Source organism: Diplotaxodon limnothrissa, linkage group LG2 (genome assembly GCF_057381915.1).
Source record: "Diplotaxodon limnothrissa isolate DT_005_m linkage group LG2, D_limnothrissa_male_GT1.1, whole genome shotgun sequence".
NCBI lineage: Eukaryota > Metazoa > Chordata > Actinopteri > Cichliformes > Cichlidae > Diplotaxodon > Diplotaxodon limnothrissa.
This window is the reverse complement of record NC_140597.1, coordinates 29,364,493-29,388,227: the sequence shown is the minus strand read 5'-3', so window position 1 is coordinate 29,388,227 and position 23,735 is coordinate 29,364,493. Positions and strand designations below refer to the sequence as shown.

The following is a 23,735-nucleotide window of genomic DNA, read 5'->3' as shown; positions in this document are numbered from 1 at the left end:
AAAGAAACTAAAATCAAGTGCAGTTCGGCCCCCCTCGTGTCTACACTTATGAGGTTCTTAGGAGGAAGGCCCTGTATCAACACTGAGGTGAGCATGTAAATAAGCCATGGCTAATCTCTCCCCCTCACTTTCTCCTCTTCTCTCTCTCTCTGTAAAAGCCATATGTACATTTTTAGAATTCCCCGAGTTCTGCTGACGTGAGGAAAGAGATGAAAGATTCATGTTTGTTTAAAAAATTCAAACTGATGTCCTGAACTTTCAGTACACAGCCCACACTGGTGAATTATTTAACACTTTGATGCAAGAAAGGGAATTTGGGGTTTGGGCGGTGCTGCTGTAATCCGAGCAACAATTAAAAGTCGTGCGACATGTTAACTGTGAACTGCTTTAAATGCCTTTTGGCAAAATTGTGGTGGAGGAAAGGAGTGCCGGTGAATGTCAGGTATGCTTGATATTCCCTTTACTCAATTCAAACTGATGTGCACTGCTGTGGGGCTTTATAAACTGCTGCGGAGTGCGGTGAGTGTATGCACCAGCAGAGGGAGCCAAAGTCACACGACTGCGCTGTAAATGATGCCCAAAATTCCCCGTTTCATACATGTTTTAATCAATAAAGATGGGCATGCTCAGACGGTTCATTTGAAGGGAAAAATAATTAAAAGCTTCAATGTCTGCCATGTTTAATTTTAGTGTTTTTAAGGATTTGTTTGAGACTATGCAAAACATATACAGTTAAAAATAAATATATAAATAAATAAATGTTTTTTTTAAATGTAGGAATTGCAAAAGGCATTTGTCTTACAGGAGATTTGATTTTAAACGTCCATTTTAATCCTTTGCATGACATCACCTTGAAATATTCCGTGTCATTACCCTGAACGGTGTAGCCGAGCTGATCAGCTGTAAAGGGTTAAACTTAGTCAAGACACTGAAACCCGAGACAGTTCCTGATGGATGCGCCCGAAGGCGGCTGGGACATTTTAAGGAGTTTGTTTTGAGTAGAATTCTACCAGGTGCGTTTCTTTTTAAATGTCGTCGTGATATTTGGCACGGGTTTAAGGTAAAGCTGATGTGCCCTTTGTGCCCCGTGCTCGGCGCACCGCGTCTCGACGACGGCGGGGAAGAAGTTGCGCATTTCCAAATAGTCGAAGTTTATGGATTGTCCCTCTGATTGGCAGGAAGCAAACGTGTAAGTACCACGTGTGTGCTTTTTTGTTCTTTGAGGGTTTTTCTTGTAAACAAATATGGAAGAACTGTGTTATTTCCTGGTTCTGTCCTACCTGTGGAGTCAGGTGAGCCGACATGACACCTGTGTAAAGCACCGCGGGCGAACGTGCGGGCGAGCAGCTGCGCGTGGGGCGCTCTATTAGGTTGTAGTTCGACCTTATCAAAGCTGTCTGGAGGTATGTGGTGGGACATGGAGTTCTACTGGCTGTCATGTGCGAGGACATTGGTCACTCGTGTTGTAACTGCTTCACTGTGTTTTGGCAGTAACTTATTTCACTACATCAGCTTTTCATTCCTTTCTGTGTTTCTGTCTCAGAATGGTGGATTATAGTGTTTCCGATGTACCAGAAGTCCTATTCTCAAACAGTTTTAAACAAGTTTTAAAATGGAGGAGCTGGCTCTAATGGCCTTGCTGGAGTGCCCTCTGTGTCTGGAGAAGCTGGATGCGTCAGCCAAGGTCCTTCCCTGTCAGCACACTTTCTGCCTGCCCTGCCTGCAGAGGCACGAGGCTGACCAGTACCAGCTATTTTGCCCTGAGTGCCGCGCTCCTGTCCCGGCCAGGACCGCAGAGGAGCTGCCGACAAACCTCCTGCTGGTGCGGCTCCTGGAGGGGCTCAACGGTCCCTCGGGCCCCAGCAAGAACACACAGAAATCCCGCTATGCAGTGCCCGTGTCCCGGGAGAGCTTAACAGCCAGGGACGATAAACAGTACCAGGAAAGTCCAAACAGAGAGAAGCAGGGGAACAATGAGGTGAGTAAGGCCTCAGCCCAGTCATCTACAGCTATATGAGAAACAAAGTGGAACTGTAAAAACTAATATGTGAAACCCAAACTCAAGTGTTGCACATCACTACTGACAAGTATAGTTATTTGTTATTAACACTACACTACACTATACGGGCTGAAGGGTTTTACACAGTAGTAAAAATGCAAGTGTTTGCCCTTTCACTTGTACTACCTAACCTTTGAACTTTGGGGATTTTTAATATGATGGAATATCAATCTTGGATGTAGATAAGATCCTTTAAGCAAACTATAGAAAATACTATAATTATCAAGTGATGGGGAAAAAACAGATAGCACTTTATGCCGTTAATCTATAGAAGTGCTGCTGAGTGATACACCCACACGCATGCAGGGCAACAGGAGGGAAAAACCAACCAGATGATAATATGTGTGTCAACTCCATGGAGAGCTGTGGTTTACTGCTCGGTTATATTTCCAACAGTAGCTAAGCGATATTTTTCGACTAATCTCCATACATCTGAAAGTTTGTGGCTCATGCAAAACAGAGTACTTCATATTCTTAGCATTCTGGTGTTTATATATTAAAAATAAAGCGTTTAAAGAAGAAAACATATTTCTACTTAAAGCAATGCCCCTGAGGGGACAAATGATGGGCATTCTTAGGAAGGTGGGCCAAGCCGTAGAACAAGTTGGGGAAAAAATGTTCTATATGCCAGAAAGTGAAGTAAAGTGCACATGAATACAGCTAGCTCCATAAGCATTTTTTGACAATTATACACTTTTTGCCCCCTGCACATCACCACAGTGGATCTGAAATCAAACAATCATCATGTGACTAAAGTTCAGACTTTTAGCTGAAAAGTCAGTGAAATTAATCAGTTAATGCAATGCTTTTGTAAAACCCTTTTAATTAATGCTGAAAGTCTGCTGTTTTCTGTGGTGGTGGTGGTAAAGTTAGAAAATCTGTGTTTTCCCACTTTATGAACCCAATTGGACCTCCAACTTTGGCTCTCTGGCAGTGATGCAGGCTTTTGGGTGCCACCAGAAAAAATTGGACGACAGTTTTATTTGTGTGCAAAATGAAAAACAAAAAACAAATTCAGCATGCAGATTTAGAGATTGCCATAGGCAGAAGAAGATGATGAAGAGGGAATTATACAAAGCCCAGTGAACTGACTATTTCTTATGCATTTTTTTTTTTTAAATTAGTATTATATGCATCTCTGCAAAAACTTTACAGTCCAAAAATCTGCGTTCTCACATGTGCGAGCTAAACAAGAAGAGTTCAGTATTCTACTTGAAACCTGATTTGAGTTCAGTCACAGTTCAGAAAGCTGAGCCTGTTTCGTTAAACCGAGTTAGTGATCATTTTGGCTTCTTCCGAATGCTGTCATGGATACAGTATGTGTCAGTCTGATTAACTGTAACCCGATGCTACGATGATTGGCCGTAAAGTGGATGTAAACACTTTATCTACAGACTTGATACAAAATCCCTAAACCATCAATTTAAATTGCACATATGACATTTTCCACTGGTAATAATCAGTGAAGCTCAGGGTGTAGCCTGCATTTAGTTACGGAAATCACGAGGAGACTTGTGAAATTGTTACTTTAAGTATGACTTGAAGTCCATATTAATCAGATTTTGTGCCCTCTCAGGCAGCGTAATCGCTTTTGTGCCGTTTTCGAAAAACTCCAAACTGAAGTGTAAACTTGATACAATCTTGAAAGGGGGAAAAAAGAAAAAAGAAAGGATGTGTCATATAAAAGTCATCTTCATATCTCAGTGGTGCATCAGTGCCGGTTCAGCGCAAAATTGTTTTGTCATCCCACAATCTAACTCGTATTACAAGATGAAGCACAAATTAAATGCAGAGTGTTTCTGTAGCACCTCACACCAACTGTCACTTATTTTCTTAAAATGTGTCATAGCCGGGGATTTTTACAGATGAAATTGCAGAGTGTGGGATCTTTAAAATCTTACATTATGTAAGAAATCTTAAGGCTGCCCCTGGGTGGGTCCGGGATGGGCGTGAGGTTTTGGGGGCGCTCCGTCTCTGGGCTGGGGCCCGGGCCGGGCCTCGGGGGCCTGGGTCCTGGTTGGTGTGTTGCCGGGGTTGTGGGCGGGTGGGTGCATGGGGGCCCGGCCCTGGAGCAGGGTGCCGCCGGTGCGTCGAGCCGCCTGGGGGGCTCTTCAACTGGTGGGGGGGATGGTCACATCTTGCAGGAGCTTTCTTCTCTTCAGGAACTCTCTGCAGGAGGGGGAGATACAGGAGAGGTGGAGGAAGATCTCAGCCTGGGCGTTTACCGTCTTATGTAGTCTGGAAGATGTGTGGATGGTGGGGTGGGTGTAGTTTTCTCTGTGGTGGGGTTGGGTGGACTGTCCAGGGCTCTGTGGAGCCGGAGGGCGCTACTGCACTGGGCCCCGGTCTGATGGGCCTGGGCCCCCCTTCCCTGGCGGGTCGCGAAGGGTGGGAGTGCCTACTGGGGTCAGCGGGGGAGCTGGCCCCAGGGAGGGGTTACCTGCCCCTCCCTTCCTTCCCTCCCCATCTCCAGCTGCCTCCCTCTTCCCGCTCCTCCACAACCACCCACACATGCAGGGCCTTGGAGTGGGGGTATGTCACCAGGGTGCAGAGGAGGCTACCCCCCCCCCCCCCCCCCCCCCCCCCCCGTCCCCTTCTGGCTGCCTCTGCCTCAATTTTATCCCACAACTTAGACATTCACATTATTCACACTCTCATTACACATACATATAGGATCTTGGGGGTGGGCACAATCACGGAGTCCAAATTACCATCAGGGTGTATACCTCACCCCTGACGTCGTTGCCCACCTCTCAATTTTAAATACACTTAGTCATTGAGGGCTAGCAGGAGGGACTATGCGCTTACCTGCTGCTCCTTGGCAGGTAGCTCCATGCCCTCCTGGGTTTTAATTGCACCTTAGAACACACATGCATCAACACTACAATGAGCGGGTGGAGGGAGGTTTGGAGTCTTCTCCCACCCCCATTCTCTGCGGCCTGCTGGAGCGGGAGGGCTAGTAGGAGGAGTTGGCCGTCCGACTGCGGTCTGGGGTGTGGGGCCTCCCTGCTGCTGCGGAGTCGGGGCGGTCTGCCTCTCCCCACCGCAGGGAAAAGGGTAACACCACCTGGGTCTGGGTGCAATTCCCCCCTCCAGGGGCAAGGGTACCTAGACCCGGTTTGTAGAGTACGCTTGGGGAGTGTGATCGTGTGTACAGCGTCTCTTTATGTCTGTCTCCACGTTGGTTGAGTGTGGAGTGAGTGCATATGAGAGCATGAGGGTGGGAATGGATGTTTGTGTCTGTGTGTGCCTGTATGTCTGTGTCTATATGTCAGGTTGGGTATCAGACGCCACCTCTCTGGGGACACCTCAGGCCCTCCAAGGTTTGGAGGCCTATCTCCACCCACCACCACTTCCCCTGCCGGTGGCGGACTCCCTCAGGTGTCGGTGTGTTGGTGGTTCTTTGTGTCTGGGGGTGGGCGTCCGGGTACACACCGGCTCACTCCTTGGCGGCCGCTTGTCGGGGCCTGGGGCCTGGGGCTCGCTCGGGCCCCTTTGGAGGTGGGGTGCCCCCGGCCTCTCGGCCTGGGGCTCGGTCACTCAGGCACAGCTGGGGGCCGGCGGAGCTCACGGGCGCGTCACTGCAACTCCCCCTGACTTCTGCTCCGCGGCTGCTGGGCGAGCCCTCATCTGGGACTCTCCTCAGCTCTTACTGGAACAGTGGCGCGGCTGCCCCTCTGTTGGTCTTCCATGGTCTCTTGTGTTCTGGGGGCCTCTGGATGTCTGGAGTTTTGATCTCCTCCATACCCGCTTCACACCCTGGAGGACGGGGCTGTGGCCCCCCCACACTCCCTAGCAGATCATTACATGGAGAAACCTTTGGAATGCAAGCATGCTGATCCACACAGGTATGCACACATGGGTATTCACAGACGCGGACTAAAGCTTTCTTGGCTGCTGCCTCAAAGCACACTGTGCGCTGTCTATCTTGCGTGCTGCACAATATCGTTTATTATTTAGTAAATATTGATATCTATGACTAGCTAGTTTATTGTGATGGTGCTTTGTTTTCTCTATTATTATGTTGCTCTTTGTTGTTTGCTGTCTCCTCTGTTTGTTTTTTTTGTTTGTTTTTTTTTTTTCTCCATACAGGTGACCCAGGAGTTCTTTTTTTTTCTCTCTCTTCCCCCCCCTTCTCACCGTCTCTTCTCCCCTTTGGTTTTCTTTCTTTCTCTCCCCCTCTTTCTCTCATTCATTCCCCCTGTCCTATTTATTAAAAAAAAAAAAAAAAAAAAAAAAAAATGACAAAGGATGAACTGAAGCTCTGCCATCACGTAATGTCGCATACTGCTGTTTCTGATGTCATTTAGAAAAAAAAAAGAAAAAAAAAAAAAGAAATCTTAATTATTTCAACATAAAGAAGCTGAAATTTGACTTTCTTCCACACTTTAGGCTGCTCACAGAGCATCAGTGTATAGCCACAGAGGTGATCTGTCAGGAGAGCTGTTCCTCTCGGCTGGTAACGCTATCACACCAAAACACAAAGGGGATGACAACTGGCACGCCGGCGACAGTAGCAGTGCGTCTGTCAGTGCTCAGCAGGTCGTCAGCCAGACACCTCAGCTGCAGCCCCTCCAGCAGCTCCAAGCACCAGCTCTGTGCAGAGCACTGTGTGACTTTAAACCAGAAGAAATGAATCTGGAAGACAGCAGATATTTTCTCAGCTTCCTCAAGGTGAGCCACTCAGACTGCTGAGTTAGTGCAGCAGGGCAATATAGTGTTCATGGGGTAATTGTGTGTGCACAGTTTTAAACCTTTTAAATAGCATCGGTTTTACTTCAGTGAACCTCTAGAGTGAAAAAGTATAAAGGTTCCTCTGCAAGAAATATGCTACAAGCCTCGTTTTTAGAAATTCAGTTATCACACATGCACTGAAGTTTACAGACCACCATGGCGGTACAAATGGACCAAACTTCACATATTTATTGTGGCTAAAAAGCACCTGTATTTTATTTCTTTATGATTTCAGTAAGCTCCCCAGTAATGTGAAAAAGACAGTTTTCAAAGGGGTCTGTGCAGTCGGTAATGCTTCCATAGAATTAAGGGCCAGATTTACTAAACAGGGCAAAGTAGCGTTTGAGCTCAATCCCCAGACAGCGCTGATAGGTGTTTGCTATTTTCTAAACACAGGCACAGTTGATTCATTTCAATATCAACTGGTAAAAATGAGACATGCTTTAAATATCTGCAGAATTAGCAGTAAATTGTGTGTCGCAAATATCAGTAAATGTTTTTGTGCTTGATTTAAATATTCTCCTTCTTACGTTTTGCACCTTATGAGGTCACCTTGCGACACATGTTTAACAGCGTCAGTCGCAAATCTGTTACTCCCTGTAAACACCTTTTTTACACCAAAACCCAGTTTATGGAGCAACATATTAGTAAATCTGGTCCAGAGAGTGTAAGCAGCAGCCATTTGCTGATAGTCAAATGCTCTTTATTCATTGATAGTCTGATATATTCAGGTGTGTGTTTAACAGAAAGTCCTTTCCAGGACTTTACACCCAAGGGAAACAACTAAAAAACAAACAAACCCAAGAGCTAAATCTCAGACTCCACAATGCAATTAGGAAAAGACTGAACAAGTTAGGCTTGTTTGGTAGGGTTGCCAGAAGAACCCTACCAAACAGTTGAGGTTTGCAAAGTTGCTTCTGAACAAAGCGTAAGACTTTATGCTTTGTTCAGTGACCAGTGTGCGGATGTTTGGTCATAATGCACAGGACCATGTTTGGAAACCAAACACAACATATCAACACCTCATACCAGCTGTCAAGATGATGGTGGAGAGGTAATGTGAGGCCATGTGGCTGACAGCTAAAGCTTAGCTGAAAATGGGACAGTACAGCAGCAAATCTACAACAGAGTAACTGAAGCTGTGCATGAACAAAAAGTGGACCAAAACTCCTCCACAATGATCTGAGACACCGATAAAGTCATACGGTCATAGTTTTAGCTGCTGGTTTGACTACTTGCTTCGGTTTAGATTTCATAGATGCATAAAGGACAGATCTGTCAGTTAGCTAGGATGTTAGAAGCCTTTCAACTGGTGTATTGACTTATCTTCTGTCATGGCAGGGAAACAGCAGTTTTGAATTGATGCTTAACCCCTTGAACTTAATCCTGCTTTCTTTTATATTAAACCTGTGTTTGTAGCAATCTGTGAATACAAAGAGCGCAGGAAGTCCCCAGCAAAGACTGCTACATAAGGATCACCGCTTTTATTCTTTTCACTGTTTTCAGAGACTGAAAACTGAGACTTGTGGAAACGGAGGCTCAGACCTCCATTGCAGCAGTTCTTACTTACCCTGGATTTCTGAGGCAGTTATATAAGGGCCTGGGTACTTTTGTGCCCTCCATTAAAACGCCCTCGACCGAGCCTCTTTTGTTTCTCAATCTAGGTGGTCAAATGTTGTTGTTTTTTTTTTTAAGAGGCTGGCCACAGAAAAGGACAAGGCCTGCAGACACAAAGGGAGCTTATGTCACATGTTCGTGGAGAAACACAGAGTTTCCGAGCTGAGTGCTCAGTCTCTGGGGCAAGCGCACTCTGTTAAATCCATCTTGTGTCCCGTCTTGTGTGTGGTTTTCAGTCTGTTATTTATTTTGTGCGTCATACAGGGAGACATTCTTACTTTCATCAGGCGGGTGGATGAAAACTGGATCGAGGCCAAGCTGGGGGAGAAAGTGGGATTCTGCCCTGAGCAGTTTACAGAGGTGAGTTTCTTTTCTTCCTTGGATGTGAGTTGTGACCTTTTCAGCGCGATCGAGGTCGACACCTGCCGTTAGCCACTTTTCTCCGGTAGTGTAATCAATTGAACTGCGGATGTCGTCGCCGGATGCCATTAATTCCAGGTCACTGCCGGGACGCTAACTTGCTTTTCATTCAAATCTCTGATTTGTCAGTAAATGTCACTCCTGCTCTGTAAAGTGCTGAGACAGAAAGCTAATCTGCGAAGCCCTGCTGTGTCTGCAGCTGCTCATTAGTTTGTGACTATGTGGCTTACTCAGGGTTGCGGGGCTTGCTTAGCTGGCTGACTGTCATTTGTTTTCCTCTGCACTTTCTGCCTCCAGGAATTAACTTCACCCATGCTGGAGGGAGGCTGTGTTTGTTCATTCAGTCGCTGGGGTCAATGCCTCATTCACTTCCTGTTTACTTTCCTAACTTGTCATCTGCTTTGCTGTGATTTCCTCACTAATATACCCCCTCTTCTTATTAGTCCTCTCTTTAATGCATGCATACTTTTATCTCCCACTCACCCATGTCTTCTCCTCGAGCCCTGCTTCAGTGATGCTCTTTATCTTTCTCCTTTCCACTTTCCTCCTCTCCTTTCTGAGCCAGCCTCTTCCCGTGTCGTGCAGCCAGGCGTAAAGACACAGTAATGCTTTCTCTGCTTGGGTGGCATAACAGCACATCACTGTGGAGAGTGAAAGCATTAACCCTGCCAATGCCTGTCTGCCTGCCTGTCTGTCTGCGCGGCTCATTTCTCAGCAGTATCCAACCCTGCCTGGCTTATTGGCTGGTACTTCTCACGCTCTCTGCTGCCTGCCTGTCCAACAAGTTGTAGGGGTGAGTCTAGCGGTGATAAGTGGGTGTATTTAGACAGATTTTTAGCTGGTCAGCAGGAGCAGAGGTTGGCAGGCGCAGGTTAGAGCAAGTTTGAGAGGAATTGTTTTTCTTGACTGAGGATTTTCCTGTGTTACGTTTCTTACTGTGGTTTGTTTTTATGCATTCATCCTATTCCAGCCAAACTCTGTGGCTGCCAAACTGCTCAAGGGAAAGAGTCGGAGGGGGGGGGATCTAGCAGAATTTCACCATCAGACTTCGAGCGGGGGCAAAGACAAGGCCACTGACGCATCCAGTAGGACTGCCCATTACGGAGTCCCTCAAGCCCCGGCTAAGACGCCCGTCATCAGCACGTTGCCCCTCTCCAACCAACGGAAACAGCCCGTAGCCGGAGGAAGCAACTTTTATCAGACAGGAGACAACAACAACACCTTCAACAGCTACAACCGTCAGGGTCAGACGCAGCGCCTCTCTGTGCCCACTACCACCCGGGGCCACTCTCATTCTTCCAGAGTGAACTCTCAGCGAAGACGCCACTCTGATTCGCACAGACACCTGTTACAAGTGAGTCACATAACTCTCTTATTATTTATTTATTATTTTCTCCACCTCTGATCTAATCTTTTAATTAAAGCTGGGTTTGGCTTTGCTCGCAGTGATTTGCTATAACAGAAAACATGCTGTTGGCAAAAAGGTGAAATGGTTTTATGTGCGATAATAAGAGGTGTTTATTTGAGTCACTGATCAAGTTGGCCTCTGGTTAAGGGAGGGAACCGTGACACTGTAAGCTGCAGGAATGAGTGAGAAAGAGATCGCCCTTGTGATTAAGTGGTTCTCATTAAGACGAGACACATGTGGGAAAGGGAAACAAAAGAAGTGAGGAGTGGAGGTGAGTGGACCGTAACTTTTGAGAGGTCTTTAATCACGAGTCCTGGGACAAAAGCCAGGATTTCCCGTCTGAGATGAATTATAGTTCCACAGGGTGGGTTTTCTTTTTTTCTCTCTTCATCTCAGGGACATGTGGTTTGTGATGTTGTGCGAGTTTGAATCCTCACAGGGAGAACTGTCAAGCAGGAGAGAAAAGAGGAAATCTCTTCTGATTTGATGGGATTGTTAAAATGACTCATTAACTTATTTTTTTTTAACTCTGAGGGAGCACAGAAGAAAGCAGGTCAATTTTACTGTCTAAATTAATTATTACCTCTAGAAGACTAGAAGTCATTAACAGTCTTGAAACTGAAGATTTTTGCTGTTTCATTGTTTAGTGAGGCTGGAGTTTGGGAATGTTAGTGTTTCAGGCTATTGGGTTCATAGCTTTTCCGGCACTAACATGATATCTGCTGCATACTTTATGAAGAATGTGTAGCAATATCAGGGCGAGGCATGATTGGTAAACATGTCCCTGCACATAGCTTTAACCAAGACAAGAAGAGTTCATTTCTGAGAAAGCTTGTGATAAAACTTACTCGGGAAATGACCCAAAAGCTCCTATAAATCATTAGCACGTTGGAGTAAATAACCGGACATAGTGCTGTTATTTCACATTAGAAAACAGCGGTGATGTGGCACCAAGTCACGGGGCCTAAGAGTACAGTGCTGGCATGAAAGCCTCTGGAAGGCTTAATAATGTAACGCGCTGCCAAATTCCCTGCCCTTCAGAATAGCGATTTCCTTTGATTCCTTTCAAACGTCTCGGCTCTGCCCTGCAATTACACATGTCAGAGCGCAGAAATGCTCAACCTCATGCAGGTTGGAGAGAAACAGGAGAGGAAGGGAGGCGGAGGGGAACGATAAGAAATGAGGAAACGGGGCAGTACGGCAGGAAGAGGAAAAGCTGAGCGTCCGAGAAAATGGTATGGAGCGAGGGAGAGAAACGCGACACATTTTCAGGCTGCGAAAACAAAAAACGCATGAAGTGGGAAGAAGGAGGAGGAAAAAATGAGAAATAGATGTGGAGAGTGGGAGGCTCAGAGAGTCCCTCAGTGTGTCTGCTTATCGCTCTCATGCTGATGATGATGAGTCACTAGTGAAGTTGCTTACATAACAGACCCCTCTCCCTCTCTGCCCTTCCTTCAAACTCCTTCCTCTTCACTAAGCAGGTAACGCTCCCTTTCACATCAGCGAGCCTGTAATGGCAGACGAGCCACACACTCCCCCTTTTTAAGGGAGCGGAGGGGCCGTGTCCCTGAAGCTGAGGCTGAGCTCTCCAGTGACCAAGACGGCATGTTTGTGCTATTCTTGGTGCCGCTTCCCATCGGCTCTTACCTCTGACTCTCGCCTGTTTCTTTTTTTTTTTTATTTTGCAGCTTCCCTCCCACTGTGGATGAAATAATGCATATTAGTGTGAATATCTGCACAGTTATGTAAGAGCAAACTTTAGGATTAATTTGAAAAAAAAGTTCACTCCCCTATCATACTTCACCAGAATATCTGACATCATTGTAATTGTTATCAGCGGTTATGCAGTCACCCTGCAAAGTGACTGCATAAAAGAGCAGAAATAATTAGGCTGAGTTATTTATACGGCAGTTTTCAAGTGCAGAGTCACAAAGTGCTTCCGAAAACAGAAAAAATAGATTTAAAAGTAAAAACAAGATAAGTGGCAGACGGTTCTCTTCAAATCTCAAGCTTAATCGGAGATGGAAGACCGAAGATAGACAGATAAAAGTTTAGGTAAACGCAGATCAGAAGAGCTTTGAGGCTTTGTGTTTGAGTACGACTGCAGTTGATCTGTAATCTAGTTCACTGTTTGACTGTGCAGAGGTACAAAACAGGAAACCTGAATTAAATTCAGATTTTGATTAGTCACACGTGATGGATTGTAGGTGACCTGGTCAAAAGCTTAGTGGCATTTTAGGCAAAGTAGATTGTTAAGCTAATGCAGCAAGGAGGGTATTACCTTAGTTTAGATGAAGTTACATGAAAGTATGAATTAATTATTTTAAATCTTCATTTTGACATAAATGTGTTTTAGCTTCTTACATTTACAGCTTTGCTTCTACTGTTATTATTCATTCAAGGAAATGAAGAGGATCTGAATATACTGGGTGGGCCATTTATATGGATACACCGTAATAACATCGGAATGGTTGGTGATATTAAAGTTCTGTTTGTGGCACATTAGCATATGTGAGGGGGCAAACTCAAGATGGGTGGTGACCATGTTGGCCATTTAGAAGTCGGCCATCTTGGATACAACTTTTGTTTTTTCAATAGGAAGAGGGCCATGTGACACATCAAACTTATTGGTAATGTCACAAGAAAAACAATGGTGTGCTTGGTTTCAACGTAACTTTATTCTTTCATGAGTTATTTACAAGTTTTGACCACTTATAAAAGGTGTTCAATGTGCTGCCCATTGTGTTGGATTGTCAATGCAACCCTCTTGTCCCACTCTTCACACACTGATAGCAACACCGCAGGAGAAATGCCAGCACAGGCATCCAGTATCCGTAGTTTCAGGTGCTGCACATCTCGTATCTTCACACCATAGACAACTGCCTTCAGATGACCCCAAAGATAAAAGTCTAAGGGGGTCAGATCGGGAGACCTTGGGGGCCATTCAACTGGCCCACAACGACCAATCCACTTTCCAGGAAACTGTTCATCTAGGAATGCTCGGACCTGGCACCCATAATGTGGTGGTGCACCCTCTTGCTGGAAAAACTCAGGGAACGTGCCAGCTTCAGTGCATAAAGAGGGAAACACATCATCATGTAGCAATTTCAAATATCCAGTGGCTTTGAGGTTTCCATTGATGAAGAATGGACCCACTATCGTTGTACCCCATATACCACACCAAACCATCACTTTTGTTGTTCCAACAGTCTTGGAGGGATCCATCCAATGTGGGTTAGTGTCAGACCAATAGCGATGGTTTTGTTTGTAACTTCACCATTTACATAAAAGTTTGCCTCATCACTGAACAAAATTTTCTGCGTGAACTGAGGGTCCTGTTCCAATTTTTGTTTTGACCATTCTGCAAATTCTGTGCACCAATCTGGGTCATCCTCGCTGAGATGCTGCAGTAGTTGGAGTTTGTAAGGGTGCCATTTGTGAGTAACTAATATCCACCGAAGGGATATTTGACTAATGCCACTCTCCAGTGACATGCGGCGAGTGCTACGCTGTGGGCTCTTGCTGAATGAAGCTAGGACAGCCACTGATGTTTCTTCATTAGTGACAGTTTTCTTGCGTCCACATTTTGGCAAATCCAACACTGAACCAGTTTCACGAAACTTGGCAAGCAGTTTGCTGACTGTAGCATGGGAGATGGGTCGTCTCGTAGGGTGTCTTGCATTGAAATCTGCTGCAATGACCCGGTTACTGCGTTCACCAGATATCAACACAATTTCGATCCGCTCCTCACGTGTTAACCTCTTTGACATGTCAATGGCTGTGAACAAAGAGAAACTTGTAAATAACTCATGAAAGAATAAAGTTACCTTGAAACCAAGCACACCATTGTTTTTCTTGTGACATTACCAATAAGTTTGATGTGTCACATGGCCCTCTTCCTATTGAAAAAACAAAAGTTGTATCCAAGATGGCCGACTTCTAAATGTCCACCATGGTCACCACCCATCTTGAGGAGTTTGCCCCCTCACATATGCTAATGTGCCACAAACAGGACTTTAGTATCACCAACCATTCCCATGTTATTACGGTGTATCCATATAAATGGCCCACCCTGTACATTTAAAAATAACCATAAGTTTATTTTTGAGTACAACACTTATTTTCATTGACACATGGGTTATGTATAACAATGTCGACAAGATACTGATAGACATACATTATTATTAGCTACTTGTGCCTACTTAAGTAAGGCTTTCCTAAAAGTCAGTTTTTAGATTGCGCCAACTGTGCAAAACCACAGAGGACTTTATAGAAAGAGCAATAGAGATAAAATCTAAATTCTTGCAAGGGATAGAGAACTGACCTGTAACTACTTATTCTTCTGTGAGGGAGGTCAGGTTTTTTTTTTTTTTTGTTTGTTTTGTTTTTTTAAGCACTGCCAAATTTTGAAATCAGATCCCATTTTAAATCTCCCACCTTTGTTTGTATATAAATAAGAACGAAATTTAAAGGACAACGTGGTTCCATTAAAACACGAGATAGTCAGCCGTTGTTCTGAGAAACCGTTCTACTTTCACAAATCGTCCTACCCGTATTATAATTTGATGGTGACTTCTGACTAATCCAAACCATAACCCTAACCATAAGAAATATTGGCAATGGGTTAAAAAAAAAAAATGAAGTAAATGTGGGTTTTGTGTTGTACACATGTGCAGAAACAATGGGTAGGATGGCTTGTGAGTTAGGATGGATTCCCAGAACACCGTGTCAGACCCCTTTGAATGCCCTTGCAAATGGAAATTACTGGTGTGGACACTGCGTCCAGTGTCACAACACTAGTAAAACTACATACTTTTTTCAGTCGCATACCGGAAAAAAATTTCCGATAAGAAGTGTGACTACATGTGCATTTACTCAAATTATATATAAATGATACATTGCCCTTGTGGTTTTGCACATATCAGCAAAACCACACGGAGAATAAGTTAACAATAAAAGTGCGATTCACCGATGTGACAAAATTATTCAGTAGAAGCACATTTTTTAATGATATGAAACATGATCTCTGCATCTTTATGATTTTGTGACACTGAGCATGTTCCAGTACCTCCAATGGGTGGAAACCATGACTTGTTAGTGAAGAGAAGAGAGGCATTCACCTCGCAGATATTGTCACCTAAAGGACTGAATGATGAACTTGCACTCAATGTTATGTAGTGGCTTCTCCATTATATAATTTTTTTGGGGTGTATGTGGTTTGAATTGTGATGTTTGCATTTCCTAAAAACACTATGCATCACTCAGTTGACTAAAGAATACATGGAGGAGTCCCTAATTGGCTGAATCTCTCTGAATGTGTATATATGTGCAAATGTTTGCATGAACACTTTTTCTCTGTACCTGACGAAGGTTGCACAGACTGACACGTTGCAGTTGAATAAAAAAAATAATGGTAAGCGGGACAGTGTGGGGAAGTTATACTATTTTTCTCCACAAAGTTTTTTTTTCCCCTCTTTTCACTCGTCATTGATTTTTTCCCTTTTTTTTTTTTCTTTTTTTTTTTTTTAGCTTAAAAAAACCAAAGCATTAATTGGTTACTAAAGAGGGAGACTAGTCAATAATATAAATCATCCTCACCCTCTAACTGGCTGTTTGAAATTCAGCTTACTCGTCCCTCTGCACAGCTAATTTATGTTGTCTGATTGGAGTTTTCATTAAACACATCCAGGGTGGAGACATAAGCTTAAAAACTGAACTCGAATAAAATCCCGAACCTGTAAAGTGATTGAAAGCTAGTGAGTACACTAGGGTGGGGGACAAAAGCTGCGTTCAAGGTTATTCTTCTTTTCACCCAATTGAAAAACTTTTCCATAACCATAAACATGTAAGAGAACATATTCATGATAATGAGTTGACAGGGTTTATACTTCCCAACATGTCATACATATAAACTTCATAAACAAACACTCGAAATAAAATCCAAAGACCAATAAATCAATCAAATCTATCAATCAAATGAGGTTTGAAATCAGTCTGCACAGATCTTATGTCTTCACATGTTTAAACAACAGTTCTATGTCTCTTTAAATTAATTATAAATTGCAGTTGTTTCGAATCTAATTTTGGCCTCATTAATCATTTTTAGCAGGAAAAAAATAGACTTGAATAGTGCAATTTTAACAAATAAAATGTTAATATTGAAAATGACGCAGAAGACGTAACACGTAACAACGTCACACATCTGAGCTGGTTGGATGAGGGAAAAGCCTCGTGCCTTCTATCATGCCCTTGGCGGGGGGGTTGCAGTGAGTGGAGAGCAACCTCAGAAAAGTGCAGCTGCAAGTGATCCCGCGAGGTAATTCCTGATGATGTCGGCATGATGCCACGGTGACTCGAGATCAAGCTGGATAGAAGTCAAACGTGTCATGTGCTGTTTGGTGGTTTTTTGATTCTGTGCAGGCCTAGCACCTTTTGATCACAGTTAAACATCATGTAATATCCGCTAACCAGCTTCAGCTTGACTAGAAGTCTTCTCCATAATAACTGAAAAGACCTGTCCGGTCAGAGCTTTTGTGAATGTTTTCACCTCATATCATAATTTTTAGACACACATTATGACGTGGTGTTGGTAGTGTTTGCTTTTGTGACGGTAAAATGATCATTTCAGAAGATACAGGTTGCAGATATAACAAAAAGCCTTTTTTAATATAATAAAATTTATTGTTTTTAAGGGCTCCAGAAGTCATTTCCTCATTATTCTTACAAAGTGACCTGGAGTTCAGGTATTTCCATAGTAACAACACTATTTGAAGGCAGAGTAGTTCTTTTCCACAACATGGCAATAAAATGTAATAAAATGTGCTTTTTGTTAAGACAAGGCTGATGACTTTACTGACGTTATTTCACAAAGTCACACAGTAGCTCATACTTACTTTGGATGGTCATGGGATTAAAGCTCGTTATCAAAATCCCCGTCAAAAATATGAACGTGATTTCTACGTCTGCAACCTCACTGATGAACTATTTACATTTATTCATTATAATATTTCACAAGAGCTCATTAATTTATTTAGTTTTACACTTTTTGGGCATCCATACAAACTGTCTCACTTCATGTGAGGTCAAAGGATGTTGGCAAAAAGCTGCAGATTAATATCCTGTTAAATTAATGCGCGTGTTTGTGCTAGCAGGATTCAGACTGTAGGAGCAAGCCAACCTTTCACTCTAAATAAGACTTTATTTTCTGCCTGACTAATATCAGAGTTAGTTTCTCTGTGTAAGTATCCTTCAATATCCTTTAGCCGCTGCAGCTGCTGGGTCAGTGCACCTGGCCATAGCGTGACTGCAGTATAAATAAAGCCGGCTCTTTGTGGCTAAAATAAAAACCTAAGAATAGAAATAGGACACAAAGTCATGAAAGAGATGAATAATTTAAGACATTAAGTTATTCTTTGTTGTCAGTGCTTTGCATCTTTTTTTTTTTTTTTTTTTTTTTTTGTCCAAATATAATGTATACTGCTTCTTCATTCATTTAAAAACATGGTTGTTTTCTTTATGACAGAGATGCTCATTCGTGGCCTCTCACATATGATGGAAGTCTGTCGTGTCCTCAGGAATCGGTGCACGCAACCTTACTTTTACACTTTTTACTTCTGCCTCACAGCGCTGCCTTTAAAAAAGCGAGACTGCGGTTACAGTGCTGGATGCGTCTGTCAGATGCATCTTTCTTTGTGCTGTTGAGTTACAGAGTGTGAGAGCACTGCAACATCCAGCCGCATACTGTAATAGCAGGAACTCTGAGCCCAAAGGCTATCGTTAAAGCTTCGAGCAGCAGTTTAGTGGTGGTGCTGTAAATACAAGCAGGAATCAGCAGAGAAGATGGGCGCAGCAATGTTATTTCTGCATCTTTGTTTTAAGTAAGAAAGACTAATGTGTTTGATTAAAGGGGAAAAAAAGCAGCACACAGGCCAGGCTTTATAAAGGTTAACCTAACACACCATATTTGAGTCTTGTTTGACTCACATCCTGCTGATTTCATCACTGTAAAATATTCTTTGCTCTAAGCTTTAAGTAGACAAGCTTTGATCTGTAAAGATACACTGCAAAAGAAGTCTGTTTACATTTTTCAAAGTATGACTAAGAATTTCAGAGGAAAATCCAATGAATCATTTCTTATGTGCAAACGTGTGACAGATTAAAAGAGAAACTTAAAGAAATGAGGAGAAATGTAGAGACTGAATGCGCTGCATTCTTGGAATGAACCGATTGTGAAATTCTGGCAACATACCAAAGTCATGAATGATTTAGCTTTTAATCACACTGTCTTTGAACACTTGGCACAAACTGATTTGACGTAAGAGATAAACATCCACCACTGATACGCCAAATGTCAACTTATTTGCCAATGTCTGGGCAAATGAGTTGAAATTTAGTTAACATAGCCGGCGTATTGGTGTATTAGATACAAACCAGCAATTTACTATACACAACAACAGGTAAATTAGTGTTAGGAGTGTCAGCTTGCAGAAAGAGAGTAGCAGCTTGGCTGCCAGTCGGACTCCTGTTGTGTACTCAAGTTTTGTGATGCAGATCTACTTTTTTTCCCCACTTAGTGAAAGGTGCCTGAGTAAAAAGTTCTCAGCTGATAGCCACCTGCTTCCATGCACGCTCTTATATCTTCAGCTTTTTACATCGGTCCCCTGCTGCAGAGCCTTGTGTGTGGTGAGCTATGGCAGCAGGTCTTTGTTAATGCACCTTCACACCCTCTCATCCATGTTACGTAGTGCCCAAAAATGAGGTGTTGGAGGCGTAAAAGTTACATAATACTGCTTTATATTATCAGAAGGCTCACGTGCCATTATGCCTGTCTTAAAGGCATAACAAGCAAAGTGCGTAGGCCGCTGTTTAACAACACAACAACATTTAAACTTCTCCTCCCTGGCTCAACAGGGGAGCGAGCGAAAGAGGGAGCGGTGTTGAGCAGAACAAAGCAGAGATTTAGAAAAATCAAACGTTATTTCCTGATTGCATCGTAGCTGTAACGTTCTAAAGCATGAGAAATAAATGGGCCCACACTTCTGCACAGCCCTGCAGAAAGGCACTACCTTGGAAAATTTTGTGTGAATGCAGCCAACGTGTGTGTGGCCAGTCAAACAAACATGCTGATGTGCACCTCTTGAGTCCATTATTTTATACGTCCATGACGCAGATTAGCAGAGCAGAGAGCTGGAGACAGAAATGTAACCTGGCTGCTATATCCTTATAAACTCTGGCTGTTATTAGTCAGGATTACACGCTGACCACAACAAAATCAGAAGAAATTAAGACAATAGATTCAGAGATCAGGGTCTGTGCAGATAAAAACTCTTTATTCTTTTAAAAGTGTTTGTCTTTGCTTTGATCATGTTACATGTTTGCCATTGTTCATTAAAAAAATCAGCATCCTGAAGTTTTTTTACTGTTAATAAACATTCTAAAATAGAAAATCAAGTAAATTATCCTTCTTCTGATCATTTTACCACATTGTCGACATTAAACTGTTAAGTGAATTAAAATTGCATTCGGTATAGACAGCCATCCCAGCAAGCGGCCCTCTTTGGGGCCTATGTGAGGGGGGTGCTGTGGGCAAACCCACACATCCACAGTATCAGTGTGAAATTTGGCAAAGAGAGGCCCACAGTGGGGCCCATTGTGGGCCTGATCGTACCCACGGTATGCCCACACAGTGTGGGCTGTCCTACTGGGGCCCAGATGTGCTCTGTGGTACATTATTACCAGAATGTTGCTACTTTTAGTGACTTCTTTATCAATAGGGGTCTATTAGAAAATGGAATAGGTCCTGATTTCTTTCACTAATTGACTTCTTTTGCAGTATTTTAATAGGATCAGTTTAACTTCCAAATTGAATCGGTGGTTTTTCCCAGGCTCATATTTCTGACCGCATAATAGAATAAGGTCTGTCGTTTAAGTATCTCCATAACGGTCACATTTCCCTGTATGATATTTCCTTATTAATGTGCCAACAAACATGCCTATGCGGGCTCACATTGGGTAGGTGTGGGTGAACTGTGGGGCTGTGTTGGCAGGGCAAGCCCACACTTATCCCAAGCAGGCCCCAGTTGGGAGTGCCTAAATGGTGCCGACAGCACTCTAGAATGGACAGCACTTCTATATAATGACCTAGAATTTCTAGGTTGCCCATAGAAATCCAGCCCCACTGTTTACCCACACTTGCCCACTGTTGGCCCACACTGTTAAGTTTGCTGGGATTGTGATTACGGGATGAATAATAAACGATGTACCATGAGGTGTCCTTTGCTTCCTATATGATAATTTTGAATTTATCCCATTTTAGAGCGAGAAGAAAATGACCAGCGAGACTCCGCCCACCATCTCTATGGCTCTGATGAACCCCCAGATGCCCTCTGCCTCTGCAGATGGCAAAAACTCCTCCACACAGCAGCTCTCCATCAGTGTGTGAGTCACTGTTTTGAAAAGTCATGGTGTGTTAATGGTATTATAATGTATAATGTCACATCTATGAGGTGTGAATAGAATAAGAAACAGTTATATGTGGCCAAAAAAGGGCTGAATAATCTGGATGTATATTGTTTTTGACTTCTCAGGTGTGCTGTCCTCTACTCCTACAAACCACGCCGGCCAGAGGAGCTGGAGCTGAGGAAAGGGGAGATGGTGGGCGTGTACGGAACATTCAAAGAAGGCTGGCTGCGTGGGTTATCGCTGAGAACGGGCAAAGTGGGCATTCTTCCCGGCAACTACGTCACTCCTGTGCTCAGGTGAGAGGTTGCGATCGCTGACCGCAGGAAATGGGAGCTAAATGCTATTTGGGTTCAGATAGTAACATAGTGTGGGCATGAAGATGAGCTATTTTGTACACTTATTTATGAATCAGAAATATAAAGCTGCATGTCACGGCCTGCTGCTGTTTTCTTTGTCATATATAGCAACAATGTGAAAGTAGACATTCATCACTATCACTATACTAATATTTTTGTTCCCAAAATACAGAACCTCGGCCAGACTGCTGGAGACCAAAGCGCCTAATGTGCCCTCGCAGTACAGCACTTTATCTGCAAAGAAACACACAGCTGCCAAGAACCCTACTGTGTTCCTTGCTCTTGATAAGGTGAATGGTGATGGAGCGATATACTCACCAGGACAGATCCCATCTGTGCCAAACGGGGCACACCATGCAATGTCGCCCACTGGGATTGGAAAACCTTCCTTCTACGGGGATTCACAGGGTTGGGAGACTGTAAGGCGCGTTTTTCACCCACACAGAGGCGAGTGTCAAACAACCACACTCTCTTGGCTTGATTGAATTATGCACTTTGTCAGGTATGTGACGATCTTTTTTTTTTTTTTTTCAGGCTCAAATCGCACGTCCCACATGGGCAGTTCCCACGTTCCCTCCAACTCGCAGCACTTTGCACAACATCAGGCATCTGGCTACTCGCCTGCTCTGCAGAGGAAGAAGGGCGGCAGCTTTGTATCCAATGCTAACGTACCGCTGGGTTGGATGACTGATCCAGCAGCGCCCTCTTCTGCTGTGTTCATGAAGGACAGGGACAGCACTACCCCTCAGTCAATTCTAGTAAAGCCTGACATGCACAAGACCAGTACAGAGAAGGTAATGCCATTCTTATGAAATCAGTGTCATTAAAGTTGATCTTGCTTTTGCATATATATATATATATATATATATATATATATATATATATATATATATATATATATATATATATATATATATATATATATATATATATATTTAAATCACGCTACTATTTGTGTGATTTACAGTTTGTTTTATTTCCATAGCCGGCAAAGTCTGTGCGGTTTGTCACAAATGAAGGCTCCCCTCCCCCAAGACATCAGACCGCCTCTTGGTCGTCAGGAAATCAGGTTCTCTCCAACAGCCGACCCGGGCCCCTTCCTTTAGAAGTGTGGGCCCCATCGCTCACATTGGGAAGGGACGGACCTGGGATTATCCTCAAAGATGGAAAAGGTCCTATTCTCCGGAAGGGGCTTGAAACGGCCATGACAGATTTTTATACTAACCAGAAGCCGACAACCTCACAGCCAACGTTGTCAGCTGTGTCAGCACAGTTCAGCCCAAGTAGGTATGTTGGATTTATGGGTTTGGAGCAGTGATTGATCATACAGTCTTGAAAGTCATTACTGATTTTTTTTTTTAGCCCAAACAGACTCAGAGCTCAGTCTGCTTCAAGGAGAGCTTGTCCTCGTCCACAGACCGCGACCTGATGGGCGGGTTCTCGTTACTCAGGAGAGCAGCGGGCAGACAGGATTTTTCCAGAGCAGTATTCTTCAATCCCTCGAACGCCTCAGCTGACCGTGCATTCCTTCTGTAGTGATGTATATTTCTAAATACCATGTTTTAAAACTGCCAAGTGACTTGATAGACCTGGTGACGCGCCTAGAGCTGCAAAGGTTAATGCTGCCAAACGACAATTGGAAGGTGGAAGGTGTTTATTTTTGTTCTGAGTTAGAGTATGGGTAAATTCTCTGGAAATATTTGTTGCGTCCTTTAATGTCCATGCATGTTTGTTTACACATGTACTATTACAAGATTTTGCACATAAAAAAAAAACACTTAACGACTGTTCCTCGTTTTATACCCATGTTACACGCATTGTGAGTGCCTTTGTCAAAACCCATGAAGAAAGTATTAACTATATCTGTACATAATTAGAGAAATTATGAGGTGAAATGCCTTTCCGGTAATAAAGTATACTTCCTTGACATCAGTAGTTTCATGTCATCTTTCAGACATAGAACTGACATCAACAATACGAAACAACAGTAGCGTATTGTAGCATGTTACTTTGGTAGTGACCTGTTCTATATGTAAACCTTGCTTTGCAGCCTGGATTTTGACTGCAACTTTCTTGTGGCACACTAGTTCAGTTCAGTTCAACTATATTCATGTACTACTAATTCATAACAGTCATCTGTTCATAAGGTAAAAACCTTTCAATATTAAAGAGAGAAACCCACTGGTGCTCTGTAAGCAAGAACTTTCCAAGACTGAGGAGATTTTAAAAACACCCTTTAAGCCCAGAGGAATCTCTGCAGGTGTAGAACAGGGATTCATGTTACATTGTGGGCCACATACAGCCCACTTTAATTTTAAGTGAGCCAGACCAGGTAAATTCTCCTTTCTGTCATTATGCAGAGGTTTAACTGTACATTTAATCCTGGAGCTAAAAAGGTACCTTTTTAAAAAAACAAAAAAACAAAACTGTGAACCCATTGTCAAAAAAAACAACAAAAACTGAAATTTGTATACAGTTTAACTGTTTAACTTTTTGTGTATGAATGGAAGAGGTCTCTAATAGTAGTAAAAGCTGTAAAACCTGTGGAAAAAAATGTATGCCTTTCTTGGCATTTTCCAAAGCAGTCCAGTGGACTGTGCTTATTCTGTCCCCCGGGCCTTACGTTTGACACCCGTGCTGTAGCAGGTCGTGTTAGGCAGAAGGGGAAAAAGCAGAGACA

At 43.4% G+C, this 23,735-nt stretch overlaps 1 protein-coding gene across 1 annotated transcript; it reads left to right on the top strand.

Moving 5' to 3' along the window:
* The first annotated feature begins 955 nt into the window (after window positions 1-955).
* Window positions 956-22,759, top strand: sh3rf2 (SH3 domain containing ring finger 2). Its single transcript, XM_085370195.1, has 11 exons — window positions 956-1,189; window positions 1,544-1,978; window positions 6,452-6,733; window positions 8,675-8,770; window positions 9,801-10,184; window positions 20,554-20,675; window positions 20,825-20,995; window positions 21,228-21,502; window positions 21,590-21,849; window positions 22,041-22,338; window positions 22,418-22,759. The coding sequence occupies exons 2-11, from the start codon at window positions 1,613-1,615 to the stop codon at window positions 22,570-22,572; spliced, it is 2,409 nt and encodes an 802-aa protein (XP_085226321.1). The 5' UTR covers window positions 956-1,189; window positions 1,544-1,612; the 3' UTR covers window positions 22,573-22,759.
* Window positions 22,760-23,735: the final 976 nt, after the last annotated feature.